At 38.0% G+C, this 21,983-nt stretch overlaps 1 protein-coding gene across 19 annotated transcripts in view; it reads right to left on the bottom strand.

Annotated features, from left to right (window-relative positions):
* INPP4B (inositol polyphosphate-4-phosphatase type II B) overlaps nt 1-21,983 on the bottom strand; it is a 976,853-nt gene that overhangs the window by 250,819 nt on the left and 704,051 nt on the right. For all 19 annotated transcript variants that reach the window (XM_049905358.1, XM_049905352.1, XM_049905340.1 and 16 more), the window contains one exon: nt 5,145-5,256. In XM_049905358.1, the coding sequence (XP_049761315.1) occupies nt 5,145-5,256 (112 nt within the window). The remainder of the gene's footprint in view (nt 1-5,144; nt 5,257-21,983) is intronic.

The raw sequence follows: 21,983 nt of genomic DNA, 5'->3' as shown, positions 1-21,983 counted from the left end.
TTTAAATGAAACATAAAATATGTTATAGCATCTAATTACATAGGAGAAATGGATCTTTTTGCCTCTGGCCAAAAAAACCAAAACCAAGTCCATTGCTGCTGAGTCGATTCCAGCTCATAGGAACCCTACAGGACAGAGTAGAACTGCCCCATAGAGTTTCCGAGGAGCGCCTGGTGGATTCAAACTGCCTGTCTTTTGGGTTGGCAGCCTTAGCACTTAACCACTATGCCACCAGGGTTTCCAATGCAAAACAGGGCAAATACTTGCTCATAAAGTGTGAGGACAACATATGTATAAGTAAGCTGATCTCTGGAATCAGCTATTAATAGATAAGCTCATGAAATTTTACAAAACCAGGACTAAAAAAAAAAAAATTTTTTTTTTTTTTACCCTGGACAAAAAGAGAACAGTCACAGAAGAGGACATTGCCATGTTTCAGTGAATGAATTGTGAGTAGGAGAGAACTTTCCTGACAATCTATCAGTAAGTGTGGGACCATCACTCAGCTTTCTATAAAATAGTGACTAGCAGGAAACAAAACTCTCTGGCCCAAGAGGCTAACAAGAGACTTATTTTCACAAACAGGCTGAGTCCAGCATTCACCTCTTCAAATGAGTTTCCTTCTATCTCTAGCCAGAGAAATGGGGTGGGGTCATGGTGAGAGAATTTTTGGAGCAAGTAAATGCAAATAAAACATAATGAAACAAAATAAAAACCTAGGAAATCATCTTGGTGAGAAGTTCTAAGGTCCAGCACAACTTGGCTCATGAGACTCCAAGGACTCAGACCTCTTTGCCCATGAGGAGGTTGTACTCAAATTGCTTGGGACTATTTCCTAACTATCCCAACTCTCTCTCCCAGTGAGTCTGCTGTGATACCACCCCTTCCATCCTTCTGCCCCAGGCACTAGGCCCTTTGAGAATCATGACTCCTGAGATCACTGTTAACCATGGACTGTGTATGCCCCTCAAGCATATTGAGGAGAAAGAAAAATAATTTAAAACCACTATCCCATTTATTTAAATGTTACTCTCTGTATTCTTATGGTCCACTATTGATTCCTCTATCATAACGTTTATCATAGTATTCAGGAAATTTCTTGATGGGGAAAAAAATCTGTGATTTTATAATTGCTTTAACGCTACACTGAGGTCCTAGTTTGCTGAAAGGATGAATGACTGCAAACAGCTTTTGACATTTGATGGTCTCTAAATAATTTTCCTGAACGATCAGAAGTCAGAGATGATTCTTTACCTTAATCCACGACTATTTTAGAAACACCCTGCCCAAATCACTGGAGCAATGTGCAATGATGCTTGGACATAGCTAAAATTCTTTATTTCTCCTATTTCCTATATTTCCCCTACTCTCACCAACTGATATAAGGGCTGCTAACATAATCTTTCTCAAACATTATATTCATCAGATCTATGTTCTGCTCTATAGCAGTTATTTACTGTCCAGTCAAAGCCGGTACTGTCAGACTGACCTTCAAATTCCTTCGTGATTCGTCCCCAACACACTTCAGTGTAATAACTAGGTATATAGCTCTGAGCAGCCCTCTTTTCCCAAAGAGGATGATCATCTGTAGTATAACCTACAGGAATGGTTTAGATTGAATCTTTTTGGCAAAGAAGTCTGTAATTCAAAGAAAACCAGGTAGGTCATTATCTGAGGACACTGCCTACTTGGTATAGAGACAGTCCTACTTCTTTGTCATCAAAGGAAGCTTTACATTTTCTAATGGAAAGGTCTGGATTATTTTAGCAAATGGTTATGGAAATATAACTTTCATACATTCTTGTCTTCCATCCAAACTAGAAGGGAAATATTTAGGACAATTTCACTTTGGAGTTGGGCCTGGCATGTACAAGGAACAGCAAGGAAGACAACGTGGCTGGATTATAGTGAACAAAATAGAGTGGCAGGGGAAGGGGTCAAGGAAGTAACAGAGCCAAATCCTATAAGACTTGTAAGTTAGTTATTAAAATCACTGAGGGGATTTTAGTTTATACCTCAGTGAGTTGAGAAGCCGTTGAAGGAGTGACATGTTCTGACTTACATTTTAATAGGATCATTTCAGCTGCTTTGCTGAGAATAAACTATGATATGGGGATGGTGCGGGAGAAGGAGGGATAAAGAAATCAGGGGGGCCATTTGGGAGGCTGTAAAAATTTAGGTGACAGATGAGAGTGGTAGTAGTGATGGGATTACAAATCATGGGATTGGGATTTATTTTGAAAGTAGAGCCAACAGGATTTGCTGACATACTGGCTATGCATGTGACATGAAGAGAGGAGGAAAAGTCAAACAAGACTCCAAAATAAAATTAAAAAAAAATTTTTTTTTGGATATTTAATGTATTATTTCACTTAATATATTAACTTTATAAAGTCACGTAGTATTTCCCTTGTGAATTTTTCTTTGTACTGCTATGTGACTTAAACACTTTATTTTATATATGTGTGTGTATATATATATATGTATAGATATATATTATTTATACAAACTTTTGAGCCAGTCTAACATGGAGAAAAGTGGTTCGAGTGGCACAGTTGTTAAAGAACTTGACTGTAAATCAAAGGGTCTGCAGTTGGAACCTACCAGTCAACCATCCTGAGGGAGAAAGATGTGGCAGTTTGCTTCTGTAAAGATTTACAGCTTTAGAAACTCTATGGGGCAGTTCTAGCCAGTCCTATAGAGTGGCTATGAGTTGGGATTCACCCCACAGCAATGCGTAACACAGTGAAGGATGTTCTGGACAGCCTTCTTTGAAAAGAAATATGTTCTAGTATGATGATCAGAGGAAACAAGCAAGGAAATGTACGCAGGAGAAAAGAGCTTGGACTTGTACATATATATTTTTTTTCATTCCCTAGAAGTTATATAATATTCAAGATTAAAATGTAGTATTTTATACCAGGGTTATCAATCTTTTATTGGCTTCAATCTACATGAGCGATGACACACGTCACCCTCACTACACACTATTATAGCACTAATTGTAGCTCTATTCCTTTCTCTCCAACGGATGCAGACAAGTGAGAGGGATGTTACTTTAGGGATAACATCTGTTTCAGTTTACTTTTTCTTTTCATATATGTCAGCCATTCATTTAACTTCTGGGGTCAAATCATCATTAATAACATAATGTGTTTAATATATTTCCTGGGGATTTTGCTTTAACGGGTCAACAGAAAGATCTACGTATTTATATTTCTAATAAACTCAGAGTATTCTGACCACACACTGAAAAATACTGAAAAAAAAAGTTTTCCCACATAACTCCTTTAAATTTCATGCACAGTGGGCCTTGTTCTTCACTGAGCCATGAATAATTTTAGGAATCACCGAGGGAGTCTATTATCTTATTTTTTTAAAAAAATGGCAAAAGGCTAAGGTTTACTAAGAATCCAGGCAGGACAGAGCTGATGCCAATAACATTTGGTGTGTATTCACTATTTTAGTCAGTATAAGACTTGTACACAGTGTGTACTGCCACTGTCCCTTCCCGTTCTAGAACAGCTCAGTTGTTTTTGAGTCTGCAATACTGAGCCAGGAATATTATTTAGGGCTTTGGTGGTGGTGGCGGGCGGTTATTGGCAAACTCATTTCACATTCCTGAGCGTTCAGTCAGTTCTACATTTATCAAAAGAGTCTGATTCAATTTCAAAATCTCATAACGGCAACATAGTAAAGAAGTCAGGGGTAGATGAACTTTGAGGAAAATGGGGAGATGGCTAGTAATAGATTCAGAGACAAGGAAAGGAGCCATGCTTTGAAATGGCAAGACTTTCTGCCACTGGTTTCCTGGCATACTACTATAAGTCCAGATGTGATTACCTGCCTAGTTTTTTTGCTCTAGATGCCCAGTTTAGCCTCCAAATTCTTCTTCCTTGATCTTGATATAAGTATTCACAGGGTGGTGACAAAGACAGCCTTATATAGACTCCCAAGGGGAACAAGGGGACCTAACCCAAGTCACGGGTTTCAGGCACACATGCCCACAGGATATCTGCTGCAGAGCTTCACTATGGCCCTGATATTTTTAAGCAATCTGATTTAAATTTGGTGTCCTTACAATATTCTCATGATCTGGGATATATTCTCAGGTGAAAGTAGGGAAACAGAGAATAAGGTTTTGGCCAGAAGATAAGACCCTAGCCTATTCTGGGGTAAAATCAACACTCTTTTAGAACGGCAGTCTTGGATTTTTTGTAAAGTTAATGATTTGTTGTGTTGGAAAAACAACATCTCCTACATAGTTGTTTCATAAATATGAAAAATCAAACACATTTCCAGAAAAGGGACAATAAACCAGATATAAGTCACAATAGGCCTTTCATGAAGGGGAAAAAAAAAGAGCTAACTTACGAAAATGTAGAAATTATAAAGTAGTATATAAAAAAATCTCATTTTCCTGAAAAAAATATTAGCAATTTTTATGTCTGCCCCATGTGCCTCAATATGATAGACAATTTCACTCTTAAGACAGGATTTAGGCTAATGTTTATATCAAGTTTCTTTTCACTGGAGAAAAGAAAAGAAAGTAAAAATCCTGGACACATGTGGATTGAGCCCTCTAGTCTGGGCATCAGGGAAGCTTCTTGGGCTACAGCAGGCATCGCCCCTCCTCCAGAGCTGTCCCTCCACAGCCAACTCTGCTTTTCCTTGCTGTGCAATTTCACACAGCACAAAGGTCTCCTTAAATCTGTCTCCTTCACATAAAAATGAAATCCAAATTGAAATGGCATCTCTTTCCAGTCAAGGCTTTGGGAGTAAAGAGCTCTTACTTTTGCAAACAGCCCTCCCAGAATCTCCGGAGCAACTCAGGCAGGTTTAATTATGGCAGAATACAACAATGATCAATACTTTTCTTCTAACTGAAAAGAAGCAGTGTCAACAAGGGAGCAGGAATGAGTAAGGTGTTTCTGAATGGCACATGGCTTTGCACAGTCCATGCAAATGGGCTCTCTGGTTGAGAGGACAGAACACACATACTGTACTTCAATTCCAGAGCTGATTTCTCATTTAGCTTTTGAATAATGAGTGTTTATAACCCCCAGAGGTGTTAGTGATACAGGCATCTGGTGAAGCTGATCATTTCTAATGCAATTTGTGCAATGAGCTGATTGAGATCCTACCTTTTGTCCCTGCACATCTGTCGTGACGTGGTCAGCTCCCCCATCTTCTATCTCCCCCATCTTCAAGACACTGACTTCTATGGTGCCAACAACTTTCCCACCATCTGAAGTTCTGAAACCAAAAATAAATGAAATAGAAAGGTAAGAATCTTCTCTCTCCTTCAAGCATGTCTGGAGCATGTTTGTTTATGAAACCACCAACATTGCCATTCACTTCATTTATTTTAATCATACAATCTGCGTACAACATAGTGAAACATGTTACTGACGTTGGCGTTGTTTTTAATTTCAAAAGAAAATTACCGTGAATTTGTAAGGTAAGAGTTTGGGCTTCAAAAACTACTTCATGAAGGTCAAACTTCCACAAGGTTCTCAGCAGTAGCCTCAAAGAAAGATCGTTGTGTAATGGATCAATGCCTTATTTTCCAACTTCGAAATTTCTATAATAGTATAAACCACAGCCCTTTTATACCTACTGCATGGGAGAATGTACACATCTGTAACTGAAATTACAGCCCAATAAAACAGAAAGAAATACAAACATCCCTTTGATGACTAGGCCATTGGCTACAAACTCGTACTTTGTGCCTTTTCTCTGACAAAATTTCTTTCTAAAAGACAAGGTAAAAGAAGATTCTTTCCTAACAAACAAGAAAGTTAAGGACATGTAGAGCAGGATATAACCCTAAAGACCATTTAGTACAACTAATTACTTTCTAGGAGTCCCTCAGTGGTACAAATGGATAACATGCTTGGCCGCTAACCAAAAGCTTGGACTTTCAAGCCCACCCAGAGGCACCTCAAAAGAAGGACTAGCGACCTACTTCTGAAAGGTCACAGTCATGAAAACCCTATGGAACACAGTTCTACTTTGACACACATGGGGTCTTCATGAGTTGGAGTCGACTTGGCAGCAACTGGTTTTTACTATTTTCTAAGATACAGAAGGAGCCCTGGTGGTACAGTGGTTAAGAGATTGACTGCTAACCAAAAAGTTGGCAATTTGAATCCATCAGCTGCTCTTTGGAAACCCTACGGGGCAGTTCTATTCTGTCCTATAGAGTCATTATGAGTCAGAATCCACTTGATGGCAATGGGTTTGGAAGATAAACAGATTCAAAAAAGATCGAAAGACTTGCTGGGGGTAGCAAACCAGAAATTTCAGTGTGTCTATTTTCTTCAAGTCTGTTGGTCATTGAGCTACTATTCTACATTTAACAATAATGATATTTTTTATCACTAAGACTTTCATCATCATTTTCAACAACATAAAAATTGTACAGTTGACAATATCAATAAAGGTTAAAATTAATAACCACACCTTTTAAGATCCTTTGCTTTCTTTTTCTAAGCAAGATAATCTACAGAACAAATGGTGCCATCATACTGATATTTTTCCCTTGCCCCTTATTGTGAAAGTGCAAACCGAGGCCCCAAGGTATGATATGTTGCTTCTAACTATTATAACTTCTATCTATTCCTAGTTAACTGAATAGTACTGGTCACATGACACTTCGTTTTCTTTATTTAGTCATGTTCTTCTCTGAAATTTATATTTAACTTTAATCTGAACACCAAAGTTATTTCTTTCTAAAATGCTACTTTTTTTATTATTAGAAGCATCAGAAAAAAAGAATAGGAAAATTAGTTTAAGTGTTGTTGTCATTGGGTGCCGTTGTGTCACTTCCAACTCAAAATGACCGTATAGAACAGAGGAGAACTGCCTCATAGGGTTTCCAAGGAGCAGCTGGTAGATTTGAACTGCCTACCTTTTAGTTAGCAGCTCAGCTCTTAACCACTGTGCCACCAGGGCTCCTAGTATAAATAGTTTACCAAAATACTAATTTTAAAAAATGAATCAATTAGGTGAAAATAAAACCCAATTATGGTACTAGATCATTGCAGGTTTTCTAAAATTATAAAAGGTACAAATTATAACACACCTTTTTCAAGTACGCATTATTAGAAATTGAAATAGGAAAATTCTGGTGACAAGACACAGCTAATGTCATAGTGTAATAAAGACTATGTACACAGAAAAAGAAAAGTGATTTACTTGTTAGTACCAAACCAAAAAAAACCCATTGCCATCAAGTCGATTTCAACTCACAGTGACCCTATAGGACAGAGTAGAACTGTTTGAGGGATCTGCTATCTGCATGACCTTGGACAAGTTACCTAACCACGTGAAACTTCATCTTCCTTATTTTAAAATGAAGAGGATCATAGATTTGTTGTAAGGATTAAATTGAGATGATTTATACCAAGCGCTTAGCACAGGGCCTTGTACAAAATAAGTGCTTCTTCCTTCTTCCCCTTCTCTTCATCTATTATTAGTAGTAGTCATAGCAGAATTTCTATTGTCATTACTGTATTATATTTTAATTTGATTCCCTCCAGAATTTTTACTGAAATAGATATCTAAGACTACAGTAAGAAATTATAGAATTTCATGGCATATGCATTTCAACAGTGAATAAATCCTTTCTGGAGACACCAAGACTCAACTGATGAATACTGTGAAATTTACACTTCTATCAGTGTGGAGTACACACGTTTACAACCAATCACAATGCAAGTCAACCTTTTAGAAGTGCTAACGTAGACAAATAAACAATATACTATGGGACAGTGGTTCTGAAATATAAATCTGTTCCCTTTTAAAAAGTATCCAGCTACTTTTTTCAAAGATTTCTGCCTTTTGGGTTCCCTGAAAACCACTCTTTATCTCATACAGGTTTCCACTTAATCCCAGGGTGATTCAAAGCAAGGACCTTGCTTAATCTAGTGGAACCATAGAGATTTCTAGAAGCAATGTTTTCTTTCTAAAACCATTTTGGATAAGGAGCCCTCAGTACCTTAAGCATGCCTCTCCACCTGAGATCCGTAGGAGTCTGAATGGTGAATCCAGTTTGTAAACCAAAATCCCAAACATCCTAAAACATGGTTCGCCCTGTCAATGAGCTGGAATGTAAAATGCAGAGGCAGGTTCCCATGCACTCTGTAACAAGTTACCACACAAAGGGTGAGGATGAATGTGCTGAATAACAAATCTCTTCAACCAGGACAGTCATGATTGAAATGTCTATTTCATGTTTCCAAAGACCATTTAAAAGATGACTTCATAGAGATTTAGCAAAAATCATTCTTGAATGCTTAATTATGCTTTCATTTTATTAGCCATTACATTTTGGAGGCTAGTAATGATAGCTGGTGGATTCGAACTGCTGACCTTTTGGTTAGCAGCCATAGCTCTTCACCACTGTGCCACCAGAGCTCCAGAGCAGAATATCTTCTATAATGTAATCTAATGTAGTGTAATAACCAATCAGTTGAAAAGGCGATTTCCCTAATGTGTGTTCTTCATCTAAGAGCTCTCTACCCTTCCCTAGCAATTCATGTAGCAATAAGACCAGGCTGTAATAATAAACAACTAGTTAAATCTACATGAAGGAAAAAAAAATTATGTCATTTCAGACAGTCTATTGCCAGGTCATTGCCTAGTTAATGCGGAGCGACGTAAGAGAAGTAAAAGTTGGAGAGTTTACAGTTGCTACAGCGTTCCTATCACAATGCTAAGTTCCTGTTTCTCTCACCACTTAGACTTAAACATTTAACCATGCAACAAGACCATGGAAGACAAAGGAGGGGATTTCAGCAACACAAAACTACACTCCCTTCTCACCTAGGTTTTCATAATGCATAATACATTAGATATTAAAATCCGCCTTTAAAATAACTCTCTAAATCTTCCTGATGAAATATTCAACCTTACATGCTAAAACATGCAAATATTTTTAGAAGACTGAAGGAAAGGGAACATAAAATAATCCTCTCACAAAGGACGATTTAATGACACTCTTCTAAACATCTGTCATACCTACGATGCCATTCTTAGCAGTGCAAACCAACAAAACAAAAACAGAAAACAAAACACCTCAGGAAATGTTAAAAAACAACATGTAGAACATGTTTCTCTAACTATTCTTCTACTTTGGAAATGCCACAGAGATACAAACCGACAAATGACTGAAAACATCCAGGGAAAAACCACCATTAGCACTGTCAAGTCTTTGTGAATATAAAGTAGCCCTGGCACTATGCACTGGAGCCTTCAGCTGCAAGACATGCCTTGCATTCACAACGTCTAGACATGTATCTAGGAGATGAAAATCTCACCCGGACAGGAAAATATACAAGGGCCATACGTAAACAAACAGAATCAGTTAGTGAGTGAGCGCACCCTGATAATCTTTCTGGTGAATACGCTCATGTAGCAATGCTAGAATTACTTAGAGCTCAGAGAATTGATAGGCCTCTTTAATTACCTTTATTGTGGCTGAAATTCAAATACCTGATGCCTAATAACGCTTTTGAACTAACAGTCAAAGAAAATGTTTCAGCAGTTCTTAATAGCTTATATATTTCAAGGGTCAGCATTGGTTTCCCCCTTGCCTTTCATTCTACACTCATCTTCAGAAAGTCCATCATAATTATGGGATTCAACTATTCCTTCTATGAGGACCCATCACAATTCTATATTCCCAACTCCATCTACTCTCTTGATTTTCTGATCTAGAAATACAAATTCTTTTTGTCTTGATATGATCATCATCTCACATTGCACAAGCTTGAAACCTAACTCCTTTTTTCTTCAAACCCAAACTCACATCAATAGCATGCCATTCTCTAAAGATCAAAACCACAGAATCGTCCATCTCTACCTGTGCCTTGCTCTTAGCTTCCAACTGGTCATTAGGCCCTACTGATTCTTCCTTTATAATAACTCTTACATGTGTCCTTTCCCATTGGCAACAACCCAATTAGTTTCATCTCCTGTCTTGTGCTATGATTGAAAAGTCTACCTGCCATCCTCCAGTCTCTCACTCTTCCATCTCATGCAGGTCAGTTTTACTTCTTAAAGCCCACCTTTCACTATTTTACTTTCTTTCCTCTATTAAAAATTCTTAGACATTGCTCCAGTGCTTAGCCAGAGAGGCTGAATTTTGCAGTCTATCTTTCAAGGCCTTAGATGAGGACTTGTCATGTTTTATGGATAGCTCAGTATTTTTGGGTCAACTGATCCACCTCATCATGTACCATCAAATGATGGAGTATGGTTTAATGGAAAACACACTGAACTTTGAGTAACAAAGTCCTTGGTTTACGGTGCTGGCTCTTTGCTCTCAGCCTCTATAATGATTTCCCAGCTATAAATTATAAAGGTAGTAAACCACCCTACTTAACTCACAAGATTTATGTGATTAAAAAAAAAATCCTAGATTTATGTATTAAATGCTTTAGTACATGTTAATGAATACCATAGTTACGCAGCTTGGGCCACAAAGCTTCAAGTATACTTCATAGAAATGTTGACCATCTACTTTTCAAACTAATTGGCTTATAGATTCCTTTTTATGGCTAAAAACAGTGCTGTAATATAAGGAAGTGTCCACATAGAAATAAAAATATGGCTTTATTAAAAATATGTAGAGTATTTGGAAACATTTCAAATATATAAAAAATAAACTACCTCTTTGAATGTAAGAAATGTCCTGTCAGCGAGGTGAGAAAACTTGGTTGGCATCTTTGTAAATGTCTTTGTCAAGATTTAGAAACACCCATAATTACATTAAAATTAATAGTTCACTACAATATGCCTGTTGGGTTCCAGTTACAGCTAAGATGGAGTAATCACACTCTAGCCTTTGTCTCCCACCGAATGTGGCTATGAAACCTGAGCAGAATGAAGGGAGCAGGCATGTGAAAACTCTGAGAGTAACTAGCACCAGGCAGATTGAAGAGGGAGATCAGAATTTAATACAGCACTGAATTAGTGGTGAGTTTATCATTTATTCCCATCTGGTATACAACCTGATGGTGTAGTGGTTAAGAGTTAGGGCTGCTAACCAAAGATTAGCAGTTTGAATCCGCCAGCTGCTCCTAGAAAACCCTATGGGGTAGTTCTACTCTATCCTATAGAGTTGCTATGGGTCAGAATTGACTCGATGGCAATGGGCTTGGTTTGGTTTTGGTTGGTATACAACCCAGACTCAATACAGCCCCAAACCCAGCAGTGGGCATTGGTGCAGACCGAAAGAGCTCCTGAGGAAAGTCCCTAGTTCTGCTCCTCAACGAGCAGATAAGAAATCTCTCACTCAGAAAAATGGAGGAAATTCCTTCTCTTTCCTCCATTCTTTCATGTCCCAACACCCAAGTAACCCTGTGCTAGCGGAAGTAGAAAAAGAGTCAGTGACTAAGTGCTAAGGCTGCTAACCAAAAGGTTGGCAGTTCGAATCCACCAGGCGCTCCTTGGAAACCCTAAGAGGCACTTCTACTCTGTCCTATAGGGTCACCATAAGTCAGAATCAACTCGACAGCAATGGGTTTGACTCTTTATATAGGAGCCTAAAACAATGAAGGGGAAAAGCTTGCTCTCTGATTGAAACCTTAAAGCCAAGAGCATTGGAAAATACCCTTTAATTTTTCTCTCTCTGTTCTGTTGTCACTTGACCTCAGAAGACGTAGTAGTCACACAGCAGTGAGGGATAAATTAAACCCCAGCTTTCTGGCTGGAGAACAAAAAGGGAAGCCCTAGGACACAGGAAAGTACAGAGAGACTGTGGACAGGAAGGAGCTCAGGAAGGAGCCTTCTGGAAGTTTCTGAAGGCCTCCTCGGCTCACCCCCAATTGTGCATGCATGAAACTGGTGCTAAATAGCACATCGGAGATTTGGGGAAATAATCTATGGAACAAGACATCACCCAGGTCCCAGACTAGGTCACAAACATGAGTAAGAAGTCTAAATGACACTATAAAGGTTTTGAAAGTGGAAGTGATATTGAAACCACTTGTGTTTTACAGGATACAAGGTCAACACACAGATGTCAATCATATTTCTAAATACTTGTCGTTGTATGCCATTGAGCTGGTTCTTACCCATAGCAACCCTATTCAAAAAACCAAAGCAAACCCACAGCCATTGAGTTGATTCCAACTCACAGTGACCCTATAGGACAGAGTAGTGCTGCCCCATAGGATTTCCCAGGCTGTAAAAACTTATGGGAGCAAATTGCCAAGTCTTTTCTCCTGTGGAGCCACTGGTGGGTCCGAAATGCCAACCTTTTGGTTAGCAGCCGAGTGCTTGACCATTTTGACACCCGGGCTCCTTTCCTAAATACTAGAAATGAACAATTGGAAACCAAAATTAAACTTTAAAAAAAAAAAAAATACTGTTTAAAATCTGTTAAAAAAAATAAAATGCTTAGGCATAAATCTAAAAGACAAGACGTGTACAGGATCTCTATGCTGAAAACTAAAAATGCTGGAGAGATTTTTTTTTTAAAAAAAGTCTAAAGAAATGGAGAGGCATATGGTGTTTATGAATTGGAAGCTCAACATGATAAAAACGTCAATTTTCCCCAACTTGATCTATACATTTAATGTAATAGCAGTCAAAATCCCAGAAAGATTTTTGGTAGATATCAACAAACTGATTCTAAAAGTTATATGGAAAGAAAATAGAAGAGCCAAAACAATTTTGAGAGAGAAGAACAAAAATGGAAGAATTGCATTAACTGATTTTAAGACTTACTGTAAATCTACAGTGATCAAAAACTATGGTTTTGGTGAAAGGATGGACACATTGATAAGTGAAGCTGAATAAAGAGGTAACATTGCCACTGATTTTTGACAAGGTTATAGACAATTGAGTGGAGAAAGAAAAGACCTAAATGTAAAACAAAACTAACATATATGTGTATATACATATATATAAAAGAAATATATATTAAATATATATATTTAATATATATTAAAAGAAAACAGGAGAAATGTTTGTGAACTGGGATTAGGTAAACAGTTTTTCAATATGCCACCAAAAGCATAACCTATTAAAAAAAAAATCAATAAATTGAACCTCATCAAAATCGAAAACTATTGCCCTATGAAAATCACTTATACAAGAACAAAAAGACAAGCTACTGAGTGGGAGAAGGATTTGCAAATCATTCATTTGACAAAGGGCTTGAGCCTAAATATATATATTTAAAGATATATATATATATAAAGACATATATACACATATATATAAAGAGCTCACAAAACTCAACAAAAAGAAAACAAACAGCTCTAATAAATAAAAAAATTTGAACAGACATGGCTCAAAAGTGGCTATATGGATGGCAAACAAGCACATGAAAAGATGTTCAACGCCATCAGCCATTAGGGAAACGAACATTAGAATGGCTATGAGATGTCACCATACACCTTAGAATGGCTGGCGAAGAAGCAGAGTAACTGAAATGCTCATACATTGCGAGCAGCAAGGCCGCTTTGTAAACACAGCTCAGCGGTTTTTTGTAAAGTTAAGCACAAATGCCAGCAACCCCTATCCTAGGGATTTACCCTAAAACCAAAAAAGAAAACCAAACCCTGTGCCGTCGAGTCGATTCCAACTCATAGCGACCCTACAGGACAGAGTAGAACTGCCCCATAGAGTTTCCAAGGATTCAAACTGCCGACCCTTTGGTTAGCAGCCATAGCACTTAACCACTGCGCCACCAAGGTTTCCAGCATTTACCCTAGAGAAATAAAAACTTAGAGTCACTTAAAAACCAGCACATGAAATTTTAGCAGACCCATTCATTCATAATTGCTAAAAACTGGAAACAACAAAAATATCCTTTTATGTGAATGATTAAAAAAAACTGTGGTACCCTGGAATCCTACTCAGCAATAAAGAGAAACAAACTATTGATCTATTCAACAACTTGGATGAATTTCACAGGCATTAGATTGAATGAATGGAGCCAATCTCAAAAGGTAATATAATGTATGATTCACTTTATGACTTTCTCAAAAAAGACAAAAAAAATGGTGATGGAGAACAGACGAGTCATTGCCAGAGGTTGGCGTAAGTAGAAGAATGAATCAAAGGGACAGCAGGAGGGAGTTTGTGTTAACAGATCAGTTCATCAGTTCTGTTTCTTGATTGTGGTGGTGGTCACAAAAATCCATACATGTGCTAAAATTCATAGAACTGTACGACAAAAAGTCAATTTTACTCTATGTTAATTTAAAAGATTAAATAAAAAAGAGCAGGATCATTTCCCCTGATAATAAATCAACAGTAACCAAAAACAGCCATTCAGTTTGGGCATACAGAAACAATACTATTAAGAGGTTACCTTCTTCCGTGTCAACCAAATCTTCTAGTTTCTAGCATTTACTTGGGATGCCAGAGTTAAAGTGTGAATTTTATCCTAAGCTTTACGCTTTTAAAATATCTGCTGATGGTAAAAATGCCACAGATGAAAGGAAAAATTTCTACACATACAATGAGAAGCTTTCCTTCAGAGATTGGAGAGGGAAAAATGTTCATTTAGGAGGTGCCATGAATCTCCTAAGCCAATCATCCTGCCCATAGTATAAATGAACTGGCCAACTATTATTTAAAATTATTCACTTTTAGACCTACAGAAAAGGAACTACTGCTAAGGTCTTTTTCTTTTTTTTTTGGGGGGGGGGTAATTTATTTTATTATATATATATTTTTAAATTTTTTATTTTGAGTAAGGAAAAAAAAGCAAGAAAAAAAAAACTACATATATTAAACAGAGACCATTGAGAGAAGGAGGAATAGCAGAAAGAAATTGTAGGCATTTATTTTTTTTTTTATACATAAATGGCTAGAAAAATCTGATTTAATGCAGAAATATTTTCAAATATGTTAAAGAAATATTTTAAAAGTCATATATATTTATATCTTTAAAATTCTTTTAAAATTTTTAAATATATATTTAAAAATGTATGTCTTTAAAATATTTTTGAAGTTATATTATTTAAAACATTTCTGCAAAATATATAATGTATATTTCTGTAAAACAGTTAAAATATATAAACATTTTAAAAATGTATAACTTCAAAAATATTTCTTTAAAACATATATGTATAAGTATATAAAATGTACATATATGACATATACAACACCAGGTGGAAACAATCTTGATAGATAGCTGAGAATTTTTTTTTTTTTAACTAAAAATTAACATGCTCCAATAGCCGAAGGAGCCCTGGTGGCGTAGTGGTTAAGAGCTTGGCTGCTTACCAAAAGGTTGGCAGTTCAAATCCACCAGCCGCTCCTTGGAAACCCTATGGGGCAGTTCTACTCTGTCTTATAGGGTTGCTATGAGTCAGAACCGACTTCACAGCACGTAACAATAGTAGAAACTCTTTACATGAATTTTTTGCAGATGTCACAAAAACCAATAAAAATGTTCTTAGGCACATTGAAAACATTCCATATGTAACACACATGGAGAATTGGAGGATTCAATTATTAAGTAATCAGTACTAAATACTAGTGATGGGGCAAATTTAATATTTAAATTTTACATTATATGCATTTTTATCAGAGTTTTTTTGTGCTTTGGGCCTTTATATCATTTTTTAATAGGAGGAAATAGTGCAGAAAAATACCTCAAGAAAAGCTATCATTAAAAGGTCAAAGATATAGACTACATGAAGGTAATTTTACAGTATAATATATTTCAAACTTGTGTAGTAAGACATTCACTGAGCTTTAAATTGTGCAATCAGGCTTGCGCTCTGAAACTGAGCCATTCTTTAGTGCCTATATTTTTATGTATAATTACATTTGGATTTGTTCTAAAATCTGCTGCTGCTCGGTTATAAATTCTCACTAAATCATTTTTTCTTCATTCTCCTTTAACCTGACACTTTTCATCAAAGTTTTGTTTCCAAAATATACAAAATTCCATAGAAATAAAAAAATAAGGTTGTAAAAACAAAATATGAATTATTTTAAAAGCATTTATTAAGCCCCTGGTGGTGTAATAGTTAAGAGCTCGATAAAGGTCAGCAGTTCAAATCCACCAACCGCTCCTTGGAAACCCTATGGGGCAGTTTTACCCTGCCCTATAGGGTTGCTATGAGCTGAAACCCACTCCACGGCACAACAACAATAATGTTAGAAGCACTCTTCCTTGTACAAGAATACATCAGTGAATAAAACAATAATCCTTGTCCTCATTGGAATCCACTCGATGGCACTGGGTGGGGCATGGAATTTACATTCTAGTCATAAATAAATGATACGTCAGAATATGCTAAGTACCTTGGAGAAAAAAATAAGCAAGGTAAGAAGATGGATGAGTGCTGAGTTGGGGCTGCTACTTCATATTCATTGGTTGGGAAATGCCTCTCTTAGATGCCATTTGGACATACATCTAAGGGAAGTAAGGAAGTGAGCCATACATCTTTCTTGGATCAAGACCTTTTCAGGCAAAAGAAGCAGAGGGTCTAAAGGCCTTGAAGTGGAACATGCTTACCATATTCAAGCAAGAGCAAGGATGCCAATGTAGCTAAAGCTAGCTAAGTGGGGAAGGCAGTAGTAGATTAAGTTAGAGAGGTATCCCCCCACCACACACACACAAAAAACCCAAACCTGTTGCTGTCCAGTCAATTTTGACCCTATAGAACAAAGTAGAACTGCCCCACGGGGTTTCCAAGGAGCAACTGGTGGATTTGAACCTCTGACCTTTTGGTTAGTGGCCAAGCCCTTAACCACTGTGCCACCAGGGCAGAGAAGTATACATTAGTGTTTTATTACTGCATAAAAAATTACCACAAACTGAGAGACCTAAGACAACACCCATTTGTTATCTTAGGATTTCTGTAGGTCAGAAGTTCAAGCAGGGTCCTCTGCTTAGTGTCTCTCAAGGCTGAAATCAAGGTTCAGTCTAGGGTGCATTCTCATATGGAGGTTCTAGGGAAGAATTCGCTTCCTGGCTCATTCAGGTTGTCGGAAGAACGTATTTCCTTGTGGTTATATGATGGAGGTTTCAGCTTTCTTGCTAGCTATCAGTTCCTGTAGGCTACCCTCAGGTTCTTCCCTGGTAGATCTCTCCATGGGCAGTTAGTTCACAACATGGCTTTTTGATTCTTCAAAACCCATAGAAACTCTCTCTCTACAGTCTACTAAAAGGAAGTCTTTCACAAGGTTTCCCCAGGCATCAAGTTGAGTGTGTCAGATTCTAGTTTTATTCTGAAGGAGAGCTAACAAGGTAGTGTGATTGATTGGACATGAAGAGTAAGAGAAAGAGGAATCAGAGACTATGGGATTTTGGCCTAAACAATGGGAAGAATGGAACTAAAATTGCCTGAGATGAGAAAACTGTACGAATCACCAGCATTTTGGGGGGTGGGAGATGGGGGGTTGGGACCAGCAGTAGGCAGAGATGAGATGTTTAGTTTTGAACATTTTAAGTTTGAGATACTTATTCAGTAGTAAAATATGACAATGTCTTTAAGTACTTGGATGTGAGAGTGTGGAGTTCAGTGATAGGCCATCATCTAGAAATATAAATTTAGCAATCATCATAAGATAAAAGATAGATAGTATTAAAAGCTTTGAGACTAGATGGAAGGGAGTGAATGCAGATAAGAAAAGGAAAAGTGTTTCTAGATGAAGGTATAAGACACTTCAACATTTAGAAGTCAGGGTGATGAGAAGCCACCAGCAAAAGAAATGGAGAAGAAGTGGCCATAGCATATGAAGAAAAAAGAGATTGGTATCCCAGACACCAAGTAAAGAATGTGTTTTAAGGGGGAATGATTAATTGTGCAGATGTATCAAGTAAGAGGAGTATTGAGAATTGCCCTTTGGATTTAGTAACATGGAGGTCATTGCTGATCATGACAAGATCTTTTTTAGTAGAGTGATTGAGATGAAAACCTGATGAGAATGGGATCAAAAGACAATCAGACCCAGCAATCCCATTCCCACGTATATACCCAAAAGATGTGAAAGCAAAGTCACTAATGTTGTACACCAATGTTCACTGCAGCACTATTCACAATAGCCAAAACGTAGAAAAGCTGAAATTCCCATCAACAGATGAATGGATAAACAAAATGGGGTACATACATACAGCGGGATACTACTCAGCCAGTAGGAGAAATGAAGTCTTGATACATGCTACAGAATGAATGGAGCTGGAAGACATTATGCTGAGTGAAATAAGCCAATCACAAAAGGAAAAATGTTGTATGACCTCACTTATATAAAAAAAGATAAGAGAAGTCAAATGTATAGAGAGCAAACTTTATTCATGGTTACCAGCGGCAGGAGGAAGGGGAAAAGGGGGATTAACAGTGATGGAAAAATTGCATTGATTAAGATTGCACAGCCAATTTTTGTAATTGCTGTTAATAAGTTGTATACCTGTAAAAAGTTGAATTGGCAAAAGTTGCGTGACAGATATCTTTACAATGAAAAAAAAAAAGTAGCTGCTGAAGCTGCTTATGTACAACCTAAAATTTCACTGGATCTGGTTTGGAGGTTTAGGGTCATGGTTACATGGGACATTCCAGTTAATTGCCCTAGTAACATGTTTAGTGCTTCTGTTCTACCTCTTAGTTTGTTGTATAGTCCCTGGGGCCTTAAAAGCTCACAAGTGGCCATCCGAGGCACATCAATTGGTCCCTATTCACCTGGAGCAACAGAGGAAAAAGAAACATCAGGAATAGAAGGAGGATATGGAATATGTTTTTTTTTTTTTTATGGAATATGTGGCTAATTGCCTCTGTGAACAACTGCCTCCTTCGTCATGAGACCACAAAAACTGAATGATCCCCAGCCACCATTAATGAACATTTTGATCAAAGATTCTATAGCAGAATCCTGATCAAAGAGGGGAAAATTCAGAACAGAATTTCAAATTCTCACGGACTCCATTCTTCCTGGAGCCATGGAGTCTGGATGAACCCCTGAAAACTACTGCCCTGAGATAATCTTTAAAACTTAAACCAAAAATGTCCCCTGAAGTCTTCTTAGAACAATAGATTAGCCTAACTAGTGAAAAACGTCTGCCGTGAGTATTAAGCTCCTTTAAGAGCTATCTATATGGGATGAAATTGACGACAGCAACTTGAAAGATTAGACAGGAACCTTAGGGGACAGTGAATTTATGTTGATGGGGGAGGAACAACTCAGAAAAGGAGAATGGCTGCACAATTCAAATAATGTAATTAAATGGTATCTGTAGAAACAGTTGAATTGGTGTACATATTCTCAACTACAATAAACTAAAATTAAAAAAAAAAAAAAGACAATCAAATTATACAAAGTAGAACAGCTCTGAAAATGGTCCTGCTATAAATCACCCAAACCCATTTAGGAGCAGGGAAAAGGGGAATGAATTAGAAGGAAATGTGGGAGATTCTATGATGACAGAAATGATCTAGCAGGGAGGGAGTAATTGATAATACAAGAGAAAAAAAGGATAATTTCTGGAGTAATGTTCTTGGATAGTCAAGAAAAGATGGAATCTAGAACACAAGTGGAGGAATTGATGTCAGATAAGAAAGGGTAGTTCATCTAAAATAACAGGAAGAAAGGCAGTGTAGATGTAGATATGTTGGTAAATTCAGCTGGAATTTATTCCAACCTATTTTTTTTTTTTTTTATAAGTTTGCTATGAGTCAAAATGGACTCAGCAGCAACGGGCTTGGTTTTGGTTGTGTGGAGTTGACTCTGACTCATGGTGACTCCACAGGTGTCAGAGTAGATCTGTGCTCCATATGGTTGTCAATGGCTGATTTTTTGAGAATAGGTCATTGGGCCTTTCTTCTGAGGTGACTTTGGGCGGACTTGAACCTCTAACCATTCTGTTAGTATTAACCATTTGCACCACCCAGGAATTCCCAGGTTGGTAAATACAGTGGGAGAATTTGTGACATTTCTCTTCTCAGTGAAACAGAAAAGAGATGAATCTGCCGAGAATAAGGAAGAGGAGATACTTTGGAGGTTTTAGGAATGACAAGCTGTGAAACAAAACAGGAAAATATTGTACACAGTGGTAGTGTAGTCCTACAATATTTCACTGTCTCCAAAATGAAACCCGTAAGCATGGCTGAGATTTTTTTTCCCCCAGCCCATTCAGCTGCAGAGATGCAAGTATGCAGTAGGTGAGAAAATGCTGGGTTTAGCTGGTATTTGTTGTTGTTGGTACTTTAATTTTAATTCATTTAGTCAAAAATTCATTTAATTAATTATTTTTGTTCTGGGAGTATAATAAAACAAGAGAAGGACACAGGAGTTGAGGGCGTATGCAAGGGAATTGCTTCGTAATTTCTCATCGATGGACTACAGAACCTCAACTGGAGAAGCAATGAAAAGTGAATTCGGAGGGCCAAGAAACCCTGGTGGTGTAGTGGTTAAATACTACAGCTGCTAATCAAAAGGTCAGCAGTTCAGACCCTCCAGGCACTCCTTGGAAACTCTAGGGAGCAGTTCTACTCTGTCCTACAGGGTCACTATGAGTTAGAAGCTACTCGATAGCAACGGGCTTTTTTTATGGGGAGCACAGACAGGACTGTGGTATCAATGGCTCAGTGTGGTCAAAGACAGCAATGGATTTTTTTTTTTTTTTTTTACTGGGGGCACAGGCAGGACTGCAGTATCAATGGCTCAGTGTGGTCAAAGAGCAACGAGAGGGAGTGTAGTAGAAAAGTAGAAGACGGTGTCAGAAAATAAAAAAAAAAAAAGGATGCATAAAATTGAGATTCTGGAGATATAAGGTTAATGACAAGATCTAGGGGATGACCATGGGAGCGGGGTTGCTGAGGTCGGGTGCAGAAAAACCTGAGAGGCCAGTGAATAGAAAAGTCCACCTATGTGGCTCTGGAATCACAAGAGGTGTAAGTAGAGATGTTGTCGTTAGCTGTCGTCATCTCCCAACTCATGGCGACCACATGGGTTACAGAATAGAACTGCTCCATAGGTTTTTATTGGCTGTAAAGTTTATCAGAGAAGATCACCAGGCCTTTCTTCCTCGGTGCCACTGTGTAAATTTGAACCACCAGCCTTTAGGTTAGTAGCTAATCACAAACTGCTTGCAGCACCCAGGCTCCTATGTGTGGCATGGTGCTGAAGAAAGAGACAGTGAGCCACAAGTTAAAGTCCTTATGAAATGAGGGAAGGTGACTACTGTTGATGACCTCAGTGTCACGAGGAATCAGCTGGTATGTCTGAGGCCAGGATTCTCAATCCAGGGCAGTTTTAAGTGGCTACCTACCCTGCACCAGGAATGAACGGTGGCCACTTGAAGAGTCTGCAGGGGAGAAAGTGGGCTTCCAACTAAATGAAAAGATTGAGGCTGGAGGATCGTGCTGCTGATGGATTTCAGATGTCAGAGTACACAGCATTATGCTAGGGAGCAGGGGACCCTAGAGCCAGAGTAAGGGGTGGACAGAGAAGTAAAAGAATTGAGGAGCCACAGACATGATGGATTAATTGGTTATCCACAGCCTCCAGGTGGTGACAAACCCATTGCTTTTGAGTCGATTCTGACTCACAGCGACCCTATAGGACAGGGTAGAACTACACCCCATCGGGTTTCCAAGGCTGTAATCTTTATGGAAGCAGGCTGCCACATCTCCTGTGGAGTGGCCGGTGGGTTCAAACTGGTAACCTTTCCATTAGCGGCAGAGCATTTAACCACTGCACCACCAGGGCTCCTTGTGTGGCGACAAATCACTCATAAATGAGTAACAGTTACTTCCTCAGTAAGAAAACTCAGTTAGCTGGGCAAAATAGGGCAAGGGCTGACAGGGCAGCACTAATTATAAATACTATAAAGGACTGAAATTTTCCATTTTCTGATTTTAACTTGTTCTTCAGTAGAGTCTTACCTCTGCATTACTAAATCATCTGGTAATTATTTTAGAGGTCAGAATGTGACTGATTCACAGTTAAAGCAGCCTGTATAGAACAATAAAGATGCTTGCAGAACTTTTCTGTTAAAGAGAAGAAAA

Source organism: Elephas maximus, chromosome 13, assembly GCF_024166365.1.
Source record: "Elephas maximus indicus isolate mEleMax1 chromosome 13, mEleMax1 primary haplotype, whole genome shotgun sequence".
Classification (NCBI taxonomy): Eukaryota; Metazoa; Chordata; class Mammalia; order Proboscidea; family Elephantidae; genus Elephas; species Elephas maximus.
Note: the sequence above shows the minus strand (reverse complement) of the source record. Positions and strands in the feature narration are given on the sequence as shown.